We start from the raw sequence: 19,186 nt of genomic DNA, 5'->3' as shown, positions 1-19,186 counted from the left end.
AATACTCTGAAAATTCTGAGCTAACCACTGGGAATGTAAGGGACCCAATTCACTAAAATAATCAGAATTTTCCCAGAATGTTTCATTCCTTCCCCACAACACTCAACCCGACAGAGAAAAGACCCCCCCACCAAGCAAACACGGGTGCAGGGCTTCGTGCAGCAGCGAGGCCTGGACTCAGGAGGTGAAGGCCGTGTGGGACGCCCAAGCCCAGAGAGCCACACTGGGGCCACAGCTGTCCCAGCCACACACCCAGCCACGGCACTGTCCTGGGTCTTCTCAGCTCCAGCTCCTGACTACACATCAGCAAGACAACGGCCCGTCTCCGCCACCCCTGCCTTGTCCTGTCCCCTCCAAGCACGTCCTGGTACTCACGTAAGAAGTGTTTTTCCAATAAGGCGATTTCCAGGTGACCTTTGATCTCATTCAGGCGATCAAACTCTGTCCGGTTAAAGTCCTGGACTCCTGCGGCCATGATGAGTGTCCCTGGACCAGCCTAGAAGAGAAACAGCAAGAGCTCAGCGGCAGCGCTCAACGCACCTTGTGGCTGCACCAGCCGGTGCCCTGAGAGGTGCCCGAGGGCCTCGGGACAGGGAAGCAGCAGCGGCCTCTGGACACGAGGATGGCACAACGGGCGGCCAAGTGACGGGTGCCCACCTGGCGCCTGCCTGAGCCACAGGACGGGGGAGACGCCAGGTCCACCCTAAGACCCGCGTCAGTCCTCCCTGGCTTCCGCTGCTGGTAGAAGGGACATCCCAGATGACGTGGATATACTCAGAGCCCCCATAAAGCCAACTTTAAGAAAGCATTAAAAAGTAAACCGAGACAAGCGGCACTAAGCCTCTCGATGGTTGTGGTCTCAATCTCGGGCTGCAGAGGGAAGAAACCCCGGCGCTGTGCCGGCCAGTGTGCCAGAGCAAGGCCCTCACGCCCCAGCTGCGGCCGGAGCCACGTCCACAAGCCAGAATCGGAGAGATCAGAACAGCTCCCGGGCAGTAGGGTCTGTGGGAAGCCAAGGTGGGCAAACTCCAGACAGGGCCTTGTCCTGTCTGCTCCACGAAGAGGGAATTAAACCACCACTCCGCACCCCCTAGGGTGGGCCTGCAGGGCAGGCTCCGTTTACAGCCACCGCTGCCTCGAGCCCAGGGGCTGGGCACAGGGGCAGCTTCACGTCCTGCTGGTTGGAGGGAGAGAAGAGAGGCCACACCCACACAGCCACGCCTGCCAGGGCCACAAGGTGCGCACGCACAGTTGCCTTCCTGCCGGCCTGGCGAGGGATGGCACACAAGTGCCCCAGCACACAACATTACCCAGCTTCCCCTCCCCTAGGGCTAGGTGAGGGGACACCCAGGCTGGGCGGGGTCCACCTGAACAGCACCATGATCTCACCATGCACACATGTGGCCGGCACTGAGGCCACAGCCGGGGAAGAAGGCGCCGACATCAGGAACCAGCAGCTTCAGGTGAGGCCCTCGGGCCCGAGGCTGCCCTATCCCTACGTCCCCGCACGTTCAGCTGCTCTGGCTGCCAGGGCACGAGTCCCCGGGGCAGGCACCGAGCCTGGTCTATCCACCGACCCCTCGAAGCCTGGCTGGGAAGGCACGGGGAGCCCGTGGGGAGGGCCGTGGGCAGAGTCATCCACCTGTCCAGCCCACCTGAGGGGCCCTGAGGGCGCCACTCAGGGTTAGTCCCTGAAATGAGGCTGGCTGAGCGTGGATGCTGGACCCGGCAGTGAGCCCACAAGTGCCAGCCAGGGGACAGAAGCTCCAAAAACGGCCCAAGAAAGTCATGCGGCCCCACCTGTGCTGCAGCCAAAGCAGGGGCAGACTCAACCTGGGTTCCGCACTGACCCCAGAAGCTCACAACGCAGGTGTGGGGCCAGACTCAAACACAGAAACTGAGGGCCACGTGCCACCAGCCCACCCCGCCCCGCCTGCCCCACGCTCGCTGGGCAGCTCAGGCCACCTGAGCGATGACCCAGGCTGGCACCGGCTCCTGCCTTCACCCCTTCCCGTCCCCACACCCTCCCCAGCCCCCTTCCCTGCATCTACCTCGGGCTGGTTCCAGGACACACACGTGGATCTCTTCACCTCTGTCTCCCCTCCCCCAGCCCCTTATCCTTATAGCTTCTAGAAGTTTTTCCCCATTTTCCTTGCATTCCAATCAAACCAATCTGCCCTGCCCCCAGCCGAGGTAAGGCAAGGCCAGAGACAGGAGTGGGCCGGTCTCAGGAGGTCGTGAGTGAGGGTTGAAATGAGAGCCCCGGCCGGCACCGCTGCAGACCTGCTCCCGCCCAGAGGGACCCGCCACGCGACCCGCCACCCTCTGCAGGGTCACCTTTGAGAGGACATTTTTAAAATACTTCACTCGCTGCTTACAGTGTCTCCCTGCCGGTGCAGAGGACAAGTGTGGCACTTGGGGCCAGCAGGCCTGTCAACCTCCCCATCTGCCGAGAGACCAACCACCACCAGGTGGTGACTCGGGTGAGCCCGGCCAGACGGTGGCCCAGGAGTGGGCACAAACCACACAGGACGGTGGAGGCCTGCCTGGAAGACGTCCAGCACTTATGACGAACTGTCCAACCCAGAGGACGGCAGGAACAAAAACCAAGTGCACCCAAGGCCACCCCCACCCCCACCGCCTACACGGCTGAGCCCCATGGGCCTGCCCCACCCACCTCCTGCCCACGCCCCACGGACACCCGGCCCGAGCCAGGGCTGGTCTTTCCCATGACTCGTCCTCCTGGGATCTGCTTAATCCCCAGAGGCCAACGCCCAGGCAGGCGGGCACCCCCGCCCGGCTCTACGGCAGCAGCCCCGGGCAGCAGAGGGGCCCTGCCCGCCGGGCGCAGGGTGAGCAGCTGGCTCTCAGGAGGCAGCGCCTGCACGTTCTCAGTCCCTGCCAGGAGCAAAGGCAGTCGCGTCCTGTTACACAGCACGAATGACACAGCAGCCAGGGAAGGCCACCGCTCACTGGACACATCTGGACAGAAAACCTGGCTCAGGAACTGGGAGGGGACACCGAGGGACACCACACCTGGTGTGCACACCGGGGGATGGGCCAGTGGTCACACCTGGCCAGAGAAGGGGCCACAGTGAGCCCACCTCGCCCCCACGTAACACAAGCTTCCGGAAGGCAGGTCCCACTCGTGGTTCCCGCCCGGGCCCCTGGGCCTGGCTGAGGTGCTCATTTGCTGCCCACATGAAGAGCCCCCAAGACCAGACGCAGGCCCAGCCCTGACTGCACGGGTGACAAGGGCCAGCCGGGGCTTAGCCAGCTGTGGGGGGTCAGGGACACACACCCTGCCACAGCCAGACAGACCAGCAGGCGCCAGCAGCTTCCAGACAGCACCCTGCCGCACCCCACGTCCACACTCCCTGGGCTCAGGTCAGGGCCTCAGTGTCACCTTTGCGTTAGACGTTTGCCAACCACCCAGGAAACCCCGTGAGGGAGGTAAGGAAATGCAGCTCCCAGGCCAGGCCTTGGCGCAGAGAAGGCTTGACCAGGACGAGCCCCTGCCCGGCGAGGTCCATCAGGGGTGGGGAGCAGGTCCGTCTGTCTCTAAGCGGCACCGCAGGACAGGAATCTGCCTGTCCACGCTCAGCGTGGCCCTCCGAGGACTGGGATGACACCACCAGCCCACACCGAGAAACCCAGAGGCAAGGCCAGCACAGCGGGGTACTCACAGGGTCCCTCAGCTCCTCGCTGTCCCGGGGAGAGGTCCGAGGTATCTTCAGGGGTATTTCGTCTCCACATTCGGTGTCCGAGGCGTTTGGAGACTCTGCTAGATCGAGGAAGTCATCTCTCTTGTGACCTCTGAACCTGATTTTGTCCAGCCTCCTTAGCATGTTCAGCACCGAGCTCCTCTGCTTCACCTTAACATGACGGTCGGGGTCCCTGGGAGAGAAAGAAGGGCACAGTCACCTGCCAGCTCCGAGCACCGGCCCCTGCGGGCCGTTCCAGGCCCCTGTGCTCAGCGAGTGGCCAGTCCGGCTTTTCAAAGAAAACCCCGACCCACAGACCCCGCCTCCCACCCAGCAGGCGGGGCCCGTCACCTGCGTATGCAGGATGGACGCGCCGTGGGATACCCACTCCCCACGTCTGCCCCGCGGGCCTGCTCCGCCCGCCGCCTCCCACCCAGGCAAGTGCCCCTGGCTCCTGGCCAGGCAGACACAAGCTGAGGTCTGGGCCTGGGCCACCAAGGTGGCTCGAAGATCCTAGGGTAAGGGGAACACTGTGACCGGAAAAGGGAAGGAGGGCCAACCACTCCCAGAAGTACCCCAACAAATTGTCAGGCACTGGGTAGACACTCCGGCCACAGGGAGTGCCCGGGACAGCAGCCAAGGCCTGGAAACCACGGGACACTCAGCACTGGGCGTGCCTCGGTGGCATCCCTGTGGGACAGGGGGGACCTGGCCAGAGTCCCACCCACTCCACCTGGCCCCGACTCCCAGGACCCCAGCCCCGACTCCCAGGACCCCAACCCACCCTTATCCGTCTGCCTCAAATGGTCTTGTGGTCTGACCTTGGCTCGGCCTTTCAGCCTCTACCCAGACCTCGTTTCCTCCAAGAAGCCTTCCCAGAGAGCCGGGTGGGAGCCCGGTGCCCGCCGAGCCTCCCGGTCCAGCCTGGGGCAACGGGGAAGAGGTCTGGTGTGGCCTCGCACTGCGGTGTGTGTCGCTGTGTGTAAATTCACACACACATGTGCCCCAAGGATGGAGGCGCCGTAGGGTGCCCACTCCCACTTCTGCCCCAGCCGGGCCAGGAGCAAGGCACCCCCAGTCCCAGGCGCAGGGTGAGTGCCCGTCCAGCCAGCCCCGCTCCGAAGCCCATGGGGGAGGCCGGCCACGCAGGGAGGGTCCCCCAGCCCCAACCCCCGACTCGGTCACACAGCTCCCACACACCCCAGCTCCGGACTTCCACAAGCAGCCTGGGCGCCCGGGTCCCCACAGGAGGGTGGGGCTCCCCACACACCTGGGCTCAGAGCCCGTCCTGCCACTCGCCAGCTTTCTGAAGTGGGAATGATGCCAACGAGGCCAAAGAACTCGGAGAACCAGGAGGACACGCGCCGACGGCTGCGTGCAAGGAGGGCGGGGCCCAGCTGCGGTGCTTCCCGGCGGCGGCGGCGCGGGCAGGGAAACGGCACCTGCTGGGTCACGGCGGACGGGCAGCTGCAGCGGGATGTGCCCGGCTGCAGCCCTGACTCGGCCCCTGCCCCCAAGGCTCCTCGCAGTCCTTGGCATCATGGCTCACGTCAAGTCACGTCAAGAAGACCCACCGGCAGCGGGGACCCCAAGACTCGGTCAGAGTGTTCCAGAACCGGCTCTGAGCAGCGGCTGCTGAGTTACACAGAGAGTCGGGGGAGGGGCCGCGGTGCTCCAGGACAGGCATTGCCCAGCTCGCTCAGGCCACAGGGTGCTCTGACACTGGCCCCGGCACAAACCCACAGGGAACGGGACCCACACAGAGTGGCCCAGCGCCCCCCGGAAGTGGGCAGCACTGTGGTGACGGGGAGGTGACGAGGAGGTGACGTCCCTGCTCACACGGTGGGGGCACGTGCCGGCCATTTGGAAAAGTATCACCCAGGGGACTGTGAACCCCAGAGGGACTGAGGGTCGGTAAACCCAACACCACACACACCAAAAGGAAAGAGAACTCAGCGCTTATCAAGTCCCTAGAGAAAAGATGACGATCTACATTGAGACCGAAAAAGAAAACCACAAAGTAACAAAGTCTAACAGACCACTGGAAAAAAGTACAAAACTTCCATTTGTCACAAAGTGAAAATTTAAAACCACACAGTGAAACAGGGAATATAAGTAGTAAACAGGTAGCAAATACAAACACAAGGGATTACTGTCCACCACAAGACAGTCTGAGTAAATTGGGGAAAATGACAAGACCACCTTCCAACTCATGTAAAACCTTGAACTTCATTAAAAAGCAAACAGAAGCTAACCCAGGCAGCAGAACACATCAGGACCCGGGAACACAGACGCCCGCGGGACCAGCGATTCCACCTGCTGAGATCCGCACGGCCCCGGGATCGAACCTTAGACGCGGACAGGGTCTTGCTCAGGCCAACACGTCACCCGCTGCCCGCTGAGACACACAGGGCGTTACAGAAGCCCCCTGGCGCTCACGCAGGACACCGTCCCTGGGAAGTGAAAGGCACCTACAACACGGAACCCCTGTGCTCGCCGTCATGGTGGACAGGTGTGTGGAGGAACACGGGTGCCATGGGGCCTGTGTCACCGTTGGCTCACGGTGGCCTTCAGCAATTCTCTCTCCAGATGTCCTATATAAAATGCCTTCCTATTGCCTTTCCCCCGCCCCATTTTTTTATGGTAAAGCACACATGACGTAAAATTTACCAACTTCACCATTTCGAGTGTGCAGTTGGGTGGCGCTAACTGTAATGTGTTGGGGACAGCTGTGCATCTGTCTCCAGAACGCCTCATCGTGCAACACTGAAACTGCTCAGGGAACAGTGACTCCATTCCCCCACCCGGCAGTCACCATTCTGGCTGCTTTTTTAATATAAAAAAAAAAAGAATAAACTGGGTAGAGACGTGTAGCAACGTAAAACCCACTTCCTTTAATTCTCAAAAGGCCCGAGCAACTCTCCTCCTGGGAGCGGCATCTGGAAGGGAGGCCGGAGGGACGGGCCTGGGGCACTGAGGCCACAGACCCCTGGGCGGGGGTCCCTAGCTGGCTTCCACCTGGGGCACAGTGGGACAGCCCCACACTTACGGGCACAGAGCTCTTGGCCACTTGTAGGCTGTGGAGGCCCCGTGTCTGGGATGCTGGCGTTCCCCGAGGCTGGGGCCACTGTCCCAAATCAGCTCGGGCAAGCAAATGAGGTGGCCGCACCGGGAGAGGGACAAAGGCACTGAGTGCCCCGCCTGCCACCATCAGAATGCAACACGCACCCCGCCGCAGCGCCGGCTACCAGCGGCCGTTCTCCTGGGTTCCTGCTGCGGGCCAGCTCACACCGGCCCTCAGGGAGCCCACCCAAGCAGGGGGTCCCAGAGAACCCCACTCCCAGTCCCCACTGGCCTCAACTAACTCTTTGGGTTCCTCAAAAGGACAAACTTTTTACTCTGCGTTCTATTAAGGATCACACTCCACGTCACCGACCATGTCACGGACCACACCACCAGGCACACGTCCAGGCCGTGCTCCCGCCCCCTGCCTGCCCCAGGGAAGGACACCCGCTGCGTCCACATCAGCAGCTCCTGTTCCAAGCTGAGGGGTATCCCACCCTACGCCAGGACGCCCTCCTCTCAGTGACACCTGCAAAGGCCCTCCTTCCACGAAAGTCACATCCACAGGTTTCGGGTGGGCACAAATTCTGGGGGCACATTGTCCGACCTGGCACACTCCCAACCTATGGATGAAGCGGCTGAGGCTGAGCCCAAGGACCCCACACACACGGACCGTCCCAGACCGGATCGCAGACCCAGGGGGGACCCCAGAGTGCAGCCTTCCCGCCAGGCCAGCATCCCGATGTCTCGCTCGAGTCTCGCTGCACCTCCCGTCCTGGCCACTGCTGCCATGTGTCCCCCCCACCCCCTGCAGCCCTCCCCATGGTCCACGGAAGGAAGCCCAACTCCTCGGCCTGCAGTCCGGCCGCTCCCCCCCAGGACCAGCCCCTCTGCCTGCATCCGCCAGCCTGGCCCGAGCAGCCCAGGGTCCCCAGCAGTCCAAACCACGTCACCCTCCCAGACTGGCCTCCCTCCTCCTGTCCCATCCAGTTCCTGAGACGGAGTCGGCCCCTTCCCTCGCTGGCTCCCTCAGCCAGGCGGGTTCTCAGGCGGCCTCCTCCCTTCCCCAACCACCCGGCCTTCTGGAGGGGTGAGCCTTTTTCTCAGGATCGAGATAGCTCCAGCAGAGCACGTGACACCCGGGACCCAGCTGGGACGTGCTGTGCCCCCATCACCCGCATACCTCCATCTGGAAACACTCCTTAGCTGTGGCTATTCCAGCCCCTGCTCCAGGACCAGGGCGTGCCGTGAGGACCCGGTAACCCCACGCCTCTGAGAGAAGCGGCTCCACACCGACGGCACAGAGAGGGTGGCACCTGCTGCTGTGCCCGGAACAGGGCAGGGGGCTCCGCCACGGCTCTCCCCACCGGCCCAGGGCAGCACCCAGCCAAGCTCTGGGCCCCTGTGCAAGCAGGACGCAGTCCAGCCCAGCAGCCCTGGAACACAAAAGCACGCTGCTTTGGAAACCCACTGAATTGCCTCGGGACACACAAAGGCAGCAGTGTCTAGGGAACCCTGGACTTGAAAACCAAAGGGACTTTATTTCCCCTTCCCTAGCCCAAGACTGAAGGAAAAAAAAAAAAAAAAAAAGTGGTTCCTGGTCTCTGGCGCTTGCCCTGAGCCGAGCCTGCTTCACACCATCGCCCGGCCCGAGCTCCTGTCTGAGTTCTGGATCCGCGGCGCTGCGCCAGGGCCTGGCTCCAGCCGCCCTCATCCTCTGGCTGTCCCGTGGCTGTCCCGCTGGCCCCTGGATAAACAGTGTCTGCTTTCCCACAGGACGCCAGCCCTCGCTCTAAACAACATTCCGGGGAGGCTCAGAGATGTTGGGCAAGACCTGCGCGCCTCCCCACCCCCCACAGCGGGCCACAGCGGACACCTGGCCCTCTGCAAAGTCCAGTCCTCTGGGAAGGCAGCCCCTAAACCTCCAGCGAGGTCAGAAGGCCTGGGATCGAGGCTAGACCCCCAGGTACGGCCACCCAGGGCAGCAGGAGAGCGCCCCAGGACACAGCAACTGGCGGGCTCCAAGGCTCTGCAGGGGGAGCAGGAGGGCCAGGGAAGGGCATCACCCCCAGCGCCCCTCAATTCCCCCACGCATACCGCCATGCACCCGCACCTCCCTCACTGCCCCATTCGAGCAGAGCCCCACAGACCCAAACCAGCACACAGCTCCCTGGGCCGGCCTGGGTCCCCGAGAGCCAAAGGGCCCACAGAGTGGCCACTGGCCCCACCCCACTCCCGCCCGGCCCTGGCTGCCCTCCTTCCTACATCAGCTCAGGACGGCGGCTCACACCTCACGACCGGAGGCTTTCCCGGGACCCCAGGCCTGCCCAGGGGCCACCTCCCTCCCCTTGGATTCACACATCAGTCCTGCCAGGCTGGGCACCGTCCTTGGGACCCCAAACACTCCCAGCGTCAGTACCTCGGATGTTCTGCTGACCCTCGGCTCTGTGCCCCCACCTGGCCTCCCCACGAGCTCCAAGCGCGTTTCTCCACTGCCTGGTGGACGTCTCGCCAGCAGGTGACTCTGCCACGCCCGGCACGGAGCTCTGGTCTCCATGGCACTCTCGCCTGATGGCACCACGTTCACCAGCTGCTGGGGCCAGAGCCCTCCAAGGGGCACTGGTGGTCTCAGTCCTCACGCCACAGCCACCTGCCCTCACGCCAGGCCACACATCTTCTACACCTCCCACCCCAGCCTGGTCCAGGCAGCCACCAGGCCTCACAGAGCCACCTCCGCGGCGCAGTCTGGGTGAGGGTTTAAAAGGGACAGCCAGACCCTGCTGCACCCCCCGCTGAAACCCTCTGAGGACGTCCCTGCACCTGGGTAAGTGGACATCTCACCTGCCACCTCATCGGCCCCTTCTCCCTCCGCACGCTCCAGCCCTCTCGATGCCCTCAGGAGCTCTCCAGCCACCTCATCGGTCCCTGCTGCAGGACCTGGCATATCTGCTCGGGGGACGTCCTACATTCCAGATCCTTCTCCTGCTAACATCACCCCTGTAATTCCACCATCCCATCTGGTTTGATCTGGCGTCCTCGGAACTTCTGATCACTCCCTTGTTTAGGATGTGCCCCCTGCCCCACCCAGCGAGAACACACCCACCCTGAGGGTGGGGGCCGCGTCTGGCTCAACTTCCTGGTGGGCTCAGCTCCCTAGAGGCTGCTCAGGTGGCCTGAGCTGCCAACACCGGGGTCTTCGTCAGCAGAGCTTGGCGGGCAGCGGGCGGCAACAAACACTTGTCCAGGAATGAGGGCCCAGCAGGGAGGCCGGCCGCAATGCCTCAGCTTCGAGGGCCCGTCTGCTCGGGCCACCCCAGCCACGTGCTGCACGGAGCTGTCCTCTGGCAGAGACCTCACAGCAAAGGGACATCCTAGGGACTTTGCCCTTGGGCCCTGCCAAAGCACATGGCCCCCAAATCCACAAAAACTTACAAAAAATTTAACTCCAAGGCTTCTACAGTCTGGGATGTTTCTCCGGGAAGAGGCTTGACTTTCTTCCCCGGGTGAGGCATCTTCAGGGGCTCTTAGTCACAAAGGTCGGGCCAAACCCCCCTGCAGGGGGAACTGCGCTGTCTGCACTGTAGCAGGAAAGCTCTCTGGGGGGCCAGGGAGCAGGCACAGGGCTGGGCGCACCTGGGGTGCCGATACCAGCCCGAGATACCACCAGCTCTGAGACCCCATGGCCAGGGTGGCCCAGCAGAGCCAGCGGGAGGACAGAGAACTGGGAGGGACCGCGTGGGCCTCCACTTCCTCCTCCGCGTCCTGGGAACCTGCCCACGGTGCAGTGCGGGGAGGAGCTGGTTAATGTGTAATGGCCGGCTCCAGAGGAACCTCCGGGCACAGGCATAAGTCACACGTTTATTACACGCAGCACAGGTTTATAAATAGCAGTAAAACATGCAACACGCCCCAGTGTAAGCTCCGGGCAGCCACCTGAGTCTCCAGGATGCTCGACCCCCACAGGCATGACCAACCCACGGCCGCTGCGGTCAGCGGGTGGGACGGGGAGGCTGGCTGGTGTTTTTGCTTATGTTAACAAACCACAACAGAGGTAAAAAAGGACAGCGTGTACCGAAACTTTTGGAACTTTGTTGGCCTGACATGAGTTTTCTTGCTGAAAGAGGTGAGTGTTTTCTAATGGCAGAGCACTTTCATCACACAATTTTAACTTTAATCTGCATATTAGCATCTCCCCGTCACTTTCGCAAGTCTAGACGAGCAACACGACCCGCAGCCACGCCCTGGTTTGCAGCAGCGGCCCATTCCCCAGTGCAAACACTCCGGCCATGCGTGACGTCCCCCCACACAGACACAACAGACCAAATCACCTCAGAGCACACGAGACAGTAAAATGAAGGGAAATAATTCAGAAATGGTGAGTTTTGAGTATTTACTACGTTCATTTTCAATGTAATTTATCTAACCACAAGTGTATATACTGTCATTTATATTAATGGCCAACTCACAAAATTCCTGAAAACTCAGCAGCCAGCTCTTGCACACCCGCACGCGCCAGCTCCGGATCCCTCCTCCCAAGCTGTCACAGCACGGAGGGAGCAGCGCTCAGTGAACGCCGGCACCTCCCACTCGCCGCCCCTCCCTGACAGGCTCAGGGGACAGACACCGAAATTGGAGATAAGGTCTGAATGCAAGAGGGGAGTTCCTGGGGGCCCAAGGGACGGCTTCTCAGACAGCCCTGGGACGCAGGAACCAGACGGTCACACCCACATGGGGCCAGGCGGGCCATCTCCAGGGCAGGAGGGGGCACCTGGGAGCACCGTACCTGAGCCTCTGGGGGTGGGCCGTCCCTGACTCGGGGGCCCACCATCCTCACACCCTGTCCTCATCACCACCCGGGTGCCCATAGGAGGTGCCAGGATCTCCCCTGCCTCCGGGACACTGCCCAGGCCATCTCTCCGTCCACGCCAGCCTTCCCAGCCACTGGGTGACTCCACTGCTCCGAGCTGCTCCCACCCTCAGTCACGTCACCCTGCCAGGGGGAGCTACGGCCACCATCGCACGCCACCACGGCTGAGGGATGGGTAAGGGGGCACTCGCCTACCCAGAATCGGGGGTCAAACCCTAGCCCTCCTATGCCCCCACGCCAAGCGTGGGTTGTCCCAGTGCCCCAAGTACCAGGGTGCGTGGAGAACCCTTGGGGAGTGGGCTCCACACTGAGCTACTCCAACTGATCATCGCGAGCCAGGTGGCAGCAGCCCACAGCCAGACCCTGACGACCACAGCCAGACCCTGACGACCACAGCCGCAGACCCCAGGTAGGGGTCCCTCCCCAGACAGCTGTTAGAGGACAGTGTGAAACGGTGCAGGGAAGGACTCGGCAACGTGCCTGGCCAGCAGCAGTAACAATGGCAAAAACACAGATCCCACTTCCCAAGAAAATGTTCTGCCCTGGTCACAGCACTGAGAGGGGAGAGCTATCGTTAAAATGACACATGGAGAAACTGAGACTGGGGAGGCAGAATAAGAGAGAAGTGGCACTACAGGCACCACTGGACCCCACAGCCTGAGCTTGCCTGAACCCCAGGACAGCCTCAGCCTCAGGGGCATCTCAGCACCAGCTGCCCTACCCTCCCTAGCATATGCCTCTATTAATGCATCCATCATACTGTGCAATGACTCACAGGCCCCTCTGCCTATAAGCTTGGGTGGGGAGCCTGGCAGAGTGACCACACAGATATTTATTTAAGTGAACAAAGCTAGCTAGAGAACCTACACTTCAGGAGCAAGTAGGCAGGCAAAAACCTCTGTGTTATATGTGCAAATAAACTAAGCTATAGGAAACACACATAAGAATTCATTTCTAATGGAAGCATTGCTTTTTCCAACTCTCTCCACACTCTTAGCAACCAGGACTTGGGAAGATCCAGCCAACAGGACAGCTGGAAGGAAGCACCTTCCGGATTCCCCGGATCTGTCACGTCTTCCTGCCACTGCCCTTGCCCAAGTTCCTGAAAGCCAAAAGCTGTGCTGGCTCCCAGCTGCCGGGAAGCAGGCTGCTCTCCAAGCGTGTTTCGGCATCAAAGGCTGCGACAGAGAGAGTGCGCAGGGCGCGGTTCCCGAGCAGGGCTCGGCAACTCTGTTCCGTAAAAGGCCAGGTAGAAAGTACGTTAGGTTTGGCGGCCGTACGGCCTCTGCACAACTTCCCAGCCCTGCTGGAGTGCACAATGGGCAGCTGTGTGCCAACAAACCATTAGCTACAAAAACAGGAGGAAACAGGCGGCAGTGGGTGGGGTCTGGCTGCTGGGCCACAGCTGACTATCCTCTGTCCTAGGGCCATAAACGCCTAGCAGAACAAGAACTCTCAAATAGGTCCCAGAACTCACTAACCCACTAAAGACAGTCAGGACAGGGTGTGGTGGCTCACACCTGTAATCCCAGCACTTTGGGAGGCCAAGGCATGAGGATCGCTTGAGGCGAGGAGTTTGAGACCAGCCTGGGCAACATAGCAAGACCCCATCTCTACAAAAAATAGAAAACTTAGCTGGGCGTGGTGGTACACGCCTATAATCCCAGCTACTCAGGAGGCTGAGGCAGGAGGATGGCTTAAGCCCAGGAGTTCAAGGCTATAATGAGCTACGAACCATCCACTGCACTCCAACCTGGGCAACAGAGTGAGAGCCTGTCTCTAAAATAAAAACTAAAAAAAAAAAGGGGGCTGGGCAGGCCAGAAGGAGCCTGAGATCTTGTTAAGCACTTGGGCCCTACTTTCTGGGCCTGGGTAACACCACCCGTGCGTGGCCTTGCTGTCCATAGAGTCCTCTTGAGGAAAGGGCACAGGACGAGGCGTGGCCCATGGTGAGGTCGTGGCAGCCTGGACAATCTCCATGTTCCTGGGACCAGAAAAATCTCGCAGAGGGGACCCCACGTGTCGCCATCCGCCCTCTTGCTCTCCCCCATCTCGTGTCCCACTAGAGGCAGAGGAGCCGGCAAGGGGGGTGTGACTCAGGGCACCGGGCGGAGAACCAGCTCTGAGGAGCCACCAGCAGGGGCCCTGCCCACACCTCACAGCAGCCGGGACACCCCACGGGCTTCAGGGAGGAGCCCTTTACTCCCTAGTGACAAGCCAACAACTCGTGAAGACGACTTCATAAAACCAGGAGCCAGCCCCGAGCACCTCCTCCTACCTGGAGCACCCCAGTCGTCCTTCCCCGGGGGGCTCCCCGACCCCAAGATGACCTATTCCTCGTGCCCGGAGCACTCCGGCTCGACAATGCATCATCCGACGCACCGTGGGCCTGGCCGACCTGCAGGTGGCACGTCCCCGGGCCCAGCACCCGGCCTGGCACCAACGAACTGGCAGCAGTGTGGATGCCTCTTGCGAACAAGGCTGATCTGACTTCCTGCTTTCCAATTTGGATGCCAAATTAGCCTTGTTCGCAGATGACATAACCTTTATGCCTAGAAAAACCTAAAGACTCACCAAACAACTGTTAGAACTGATAAATTCAGTAGGGTTGTAGGATACAAAATCAACATACAGAAATCTGTGGCACTTATATATGCCAACAGCAAACAATCTGAAATAAAAATCAAGAACGCAATCCCATTTACAATAGCTACAAAAAACAGAAAATACCCAGGACTTAACCTAACCAAAGAAGTGAAAGATTTATACAAGGAAAGAAGAGGACACCAAGGAAATGAAAAGACATTCCATGCTCGTGGGCTAGAAGAATTGATCCTGTCAAAACGACAACATTACCCAGAGCAATTTACGGATTCAATGCAATCCCAACAAAATACCAGTGAAATTCTTCACAGAAATAGAAAGGAAAAAAAAAAAAAAAGAAAGAAACCCTAAAATTTACAAGGAACCACAAAAAATTCCAACAGCCAAAGCAATCCTGAGCAAAAAGAACCAAGCTGGAAGCGTCACACTCTCTGACTCCAGAATTTTCCACAGAGCTGTAGTAACCAAGACAGCACAGTACTGGCATAGAGACAGACATAGAGACCACCACAACAGAATCGAGAATCCAGAGGGAAATCCACATGTTCACCACTAACTCATCGTGGACGAAGGTGCCAAGAACACACAGTGGGGAAAGGCAGTCTCGCCAGTCACTGGTGCTGGGAAACTGGACATCCACGTGGGGAAGGCTGAAACTAGACCCGTCTCTCACCATACACAGAAGTCAGATCAAAACAGATTGAAGGATCAAATCTAAGAGCTGAAACTCTGAAACTACCAGAAGAAAACATTGGGGAAACACTCGAGAACACGGGTCTGGGTGAAGATTTTGTGTAAGATCCCAAAAGCACAGGCAACAAAGCAAAAGCAGACAGCTGGAATTAACGTCGAGCTAGAAAGCGTCTGTACAGCAAAGGTGAGGATCGACAAAGTGAACGGAACCGGCAGAATGGAATGAAATACCTGCCAGCCATCCACCTGACGAGGGCCTAACAACCAGAATAGAAAAGGAGCTCAAACAACTCAACAGCAAAAAAATAAATGATCTGCGTTTAAAGGGAGCAAAAGATCCGAACAGGCATTTCTCAAAAGACGACACACAAATGGCCACTGGATATATGGCAAAAAATGCTCAGTGTCACTGATCATCAGAGAAATGCACATCAACACCACAGGGATATCATGTCACCCCAGCTAAAATGGCTGGTACCAAAAAGGCAATAACATGTTGGGGCGATGTGGAGAAGGGGGTGCCCTCGTGCACTGCTGGTGGGGACGTAAATTAGCGCAGCAGCCACGGAGCACAGCATGGGGCGCCTCGAAACACTAAAACCAGAAATGCCATGTAATCCCGCAATCCCACCAATGCCATGTAATCCCGCAATCCCACCGCAGGGTGCGTATCCAAAAGAAAGGAAGTCGGTACGTGGAAGAGACACCCGCACACCATTCACAGCAGCCCAGACACGGATGCTCACTGGGGCCCGTGGGCGGATGAACAAGGCAAACACGGCACGTACACACGCACGCACAGCGGAACAGGCGCGGGTCCTGCCCTGCGCAGCAGCAGGGGGGAACTGGAGGCCGGTAGGTTAAGTGGAATAAGCAGCACGAGAAAGACAAACACCACCTGTTCTCACTCGCAGGTGGGAGCCAAACAGTGGATCTAGTGAAGACGGAGAGAAGACTGGTGGCCACCAGAGGCCAGGAAGGGCAGGAGAGAGGGGAGGGGTGAGGAGGAAAAGAACATACATGTACCACTGAAGCATACACCTAAAAATGGCAAAGATGGGCCGGGCAGGGCGGTTCACGCCTGTAATCTCAGCACTTTGGGAGATCGCTGGAGCCCAGCAGTTCAAGACCAGCCTAGGCAACAGCGAGACCCCGTCTCTACAAAAAATTTAAAAATTAGCCAGTCATGGTGGCATGCACTGTAGTCCCAGCTACTTGGGAGGCTTGAGGCAGGAGGATGGCTTGAGCCCAGGAGCTGGAGGCTGCAGTGAGCTAGGATCACGCCACTGCACTCCAGTCTGGGTGAGAGAGCGAGACCATGTCTCAAAAAAAAAAAAAAAAAAAGGTAAAGATGATAAATTACATATGCATATTTTACCTCAATAATAATTAAAAAAAGGAACTGGCAGCAAATGAATGGGTGAGCCAGGTGGATTTTAAAGAAATTCCCGGCCGGGCGCGGTGGCTCACGCCTGTAATCCTAGCACTCTGGGAGGCCGAGGCGGCTGGATCGCTCGAGGTCAGGAGTTCAAGACCAGCCTGAGCAAGAGTGAGACCCCGTCTCTACTAAAAATAGAAAGAAATTATATGGACAACTAAAATATATATATACAAAAAAATTAGCCGGGCATGGTGGTGCATGCCTGTAGTCCCAGCTACTCGGGAGGCTGAGGCAGTAGGATCGCTTGAGCCCAGGAGTTTGAGGTTGCTGTGAGCTAGGCTGACGCCACGGCACTCACTCTAGCCCAGGCAACAGAGTGAGACTCTGTCTCAAAAAAAAAAAAAAAAAAAAAAAAAAAAAAAAAAAAAAGAAATTCCCGGTCCCTGGGCAAACCTAGCACCAAAGCAAATGCACAGGCTTTACACAGCCCCTCAGGTGAAAAGAGCCTCCAAACCACTACCTTCCCTTCCCGTAACTTCTGTTTTTTTTTTTTAATGTGGCCCAGCTGAGGCCAAAGGGCCCCGCCAGGCCTACCGGGACTCTCCCACGCAGACCAAGCCCCGGACACAGGGCAGCACACAGCTGTGGAGCACCCTCCTCGTTTAAAGCAACACACAGCAGGGACAAGGTGGACCCAGGCTCCTGCTCGGCTGGCGACAGGACTGCCGAAAGCCAGGCTGGCCAAGGCAGCCACCGCAGCCCAGGGCTGCAAAACTCAAGGTCCAGTGAACAAGAACAAATATTTTAAATGCAAAGTCAAAGACATTCAAGGTCTGCCGTGCACCTGCCGCCCAGGTAACCAATCGCCAGCCTGGTGTGGCCCGGCAGTCCAGTCTCACGGAAGAGCCTCCTGCTGCCCAGGGCCACGTGGGCTGGGACGAGTGGGCAAGCAACGTGCTGCACCCAGAGGCTGGACGGCACCGTCAACCGGCAGGCCTGGGTGAGAGGTGTGAGGCGGGCAGGGAGGCTTGCAGCTGGGGTGCTGGATGTTGGGCAGTGACAGTGACAACTGAGCCAGCCACCGAGTGTTCAATGAGCACCCACTACCGGCTGGACACGCTTCTCGGTACTGGGACGCAGAGGGGGTGGCGGGAGGAAGGGCTCTCGGAAACAGGCAGTGGTGGCACCTGCACAGTCCCTTTGCCAGAACGAGGCAGAAAGGAGCTGGTGGGAGCAGACAAGGCCTCGGAGGGGCACTCGTCCCTTTCCAGCAAGAGGCAGGGACGCAGAAACACCGGAGGAAACCACGTGGACACGGAGCCAAGCGGGCAGATCGGGCTTTGTGGGGGAAGAGCGCAGGCGGGAGTACGGCTGGTCCCACCCCACCCCGCGGCAACGTGGAGGACAAGCACCTGCCCGAGGCTGCCCGAGCCTCCCTCGCTGACGCGCACACACCCGTCTCCGGCCTCGCATGTGCTGAGAACTCAGTAACCAGGAGCTGCTATTACCACCATCCCCCTTTTTAAAGAGAAGAGGAAACAGAGGCTCAGGAAGGAACACCACAGCCATCACAGGCTGGAGGATGGAGCACAGGGTGCCCTAGCTCCTGCCCACCGCCAGGACCGCTTGGGGACAGGGCCCCAGACACTGGAGGTGAGAGGTGAGCTGTGGCCGGCTGTGGAGCTGCGGGTCCTCTGTATTCTCAGGCCAAGGCGCTGGCCTGACATCCAGCTCCTGGGCCAGGGAGGGTAACCGCAGCCCCAGGGAGAACAGGACGGCAGTGCCTCAAAATCTAAAACCAGAATTATCACATGACCCAGCAATCCCAGTTCCGGGCACACATCCAGAAAACGGAAATCACAGAGTCCTGCACACCCGTGTTCACAGCAGCCCAGAGTGTAAACAACCCAGGCGTCCCCGACAGACGGACAGACACGCTGTGGTCTGTCCCTACGATGGAATATTATTCAGCCTTAAAAAGGAAGCAAACTCTGACACCTGCTCCAACATGCAAGAGCCTAGAGGACGTTACACTTCGTGAAATAAGCCAGTCACAAAACGACAAATACTGTGACACTGCACTCATGACGTCCCTAGGGGAGTCAAATTCAGAGAGACAGAAAGTGGAACAGTGGCTGCCAGGGGACGGGGAGATGGGGATTGGAGAAGTCAGTGTTTAACGGGTGCAGAGTTGCGGTTTGGGAAGATGAGAAAGTTCTGGAGCTAGATGGTGGTGATGACCGCACCACGATATGAATGTGCTTTAATGCCACCGAACTAACACTTCAGTGCCACACCCTAACACTTAGAAACGGCTAGGACGGTAAGTTTTGTTATGTATATTTTATTACAATTGATACAGAGGAAAAAAATCCTCTCTAAAATGATCTATAAATTTAACATGATTCCCTTAAAAATACACACATACATATTTCAGAGGAACTAAGACAAGCTGGGTCTAAGGTTCATCAGGAAAAATAAATAAGCCAAACAGCCAGGAAAATTCCGAAAATCAAGGCGAGGGAAGGCCAGCCCTGCCGCATAATAAAAAGTGATGGGGCTGCAGCCATTTCAAAAGTGCTTTAATTGAGGCTGGGCGATTGAGACCAGCCTGGGCAACACAGCAAGACCCCATTTCTTTTTTAAAAAGTGTGTTAATGGGGCCGGGCGTGGTGGCTCACGCCTGTAATCCTAGCACTCTGGGAGGCCGAGGTGGGCGGATCGTTTGAGCTCAGGAGTTCGAGACCAGCCTGAGCAAGAGCGAGACCCCATCTCTACTAAAAATAGAAACAAATTATATGGACAGCTAAATATATATAGAAAAAATTAGCCGGGCATGGTGGTGCATGCCTGTAGTCCCAGCTACTTGGGAGG

General features: G+C 58.7%; 1 protein-coding gene across 5 annotated transcripts in view; it reads right to left on the bottom strand.

Moving 5' to 3' along the window:
* The window catches only part of GRAMD4 (GRAM domain containing 4), a 77,277-nt gene that overhangs the window by 35,986 nt on the left and 22,105 nt on the right, over positions 1-19,186 (bottom strand). For 2 of the 5 annotated variants that reach the window (XM_069491700.1, XM_069491701.1), the window contains exons 2-3: positions 3,687-3,897; positions 376-496 (exon numbers count right to left, since the gene is read on the bottom strand). In XM_069491700.1, coding sequence (XP_069347801.1) covers positions 376-496; positions 3,687-3,897 — 332 coding nt within the window. Of the gene's footprint in view, positions 1-375; positions 497-3,686; positions 3,898-7,950; positions 8,053-10,199; positions 10,457-19,186 lie in introns of those variants that run through there. The other 3 variants (XM_069491698.1, XM_069491699.1, XM_069491702.1) reach the window with 3 other exon arrangements.

The sequence above is a fragment of the Eulemur rufifrons genome, chromosome 16 (assembly GCF_041146395.1).
Source record: "Eulemur rufifrons isolate Redbay chromosome 16, OSU_ERuf_1, whole genome shotgun sequence".
Lineage (NCBI taxonomy): Eukaryota > Metazoa > Chordata > Mammalia > Primates > Lemuridae > Eulemur > Eulemur rufifrons.
This window is presented reverse-complemented; position numbering and strand designations above follow the sequence as displayed.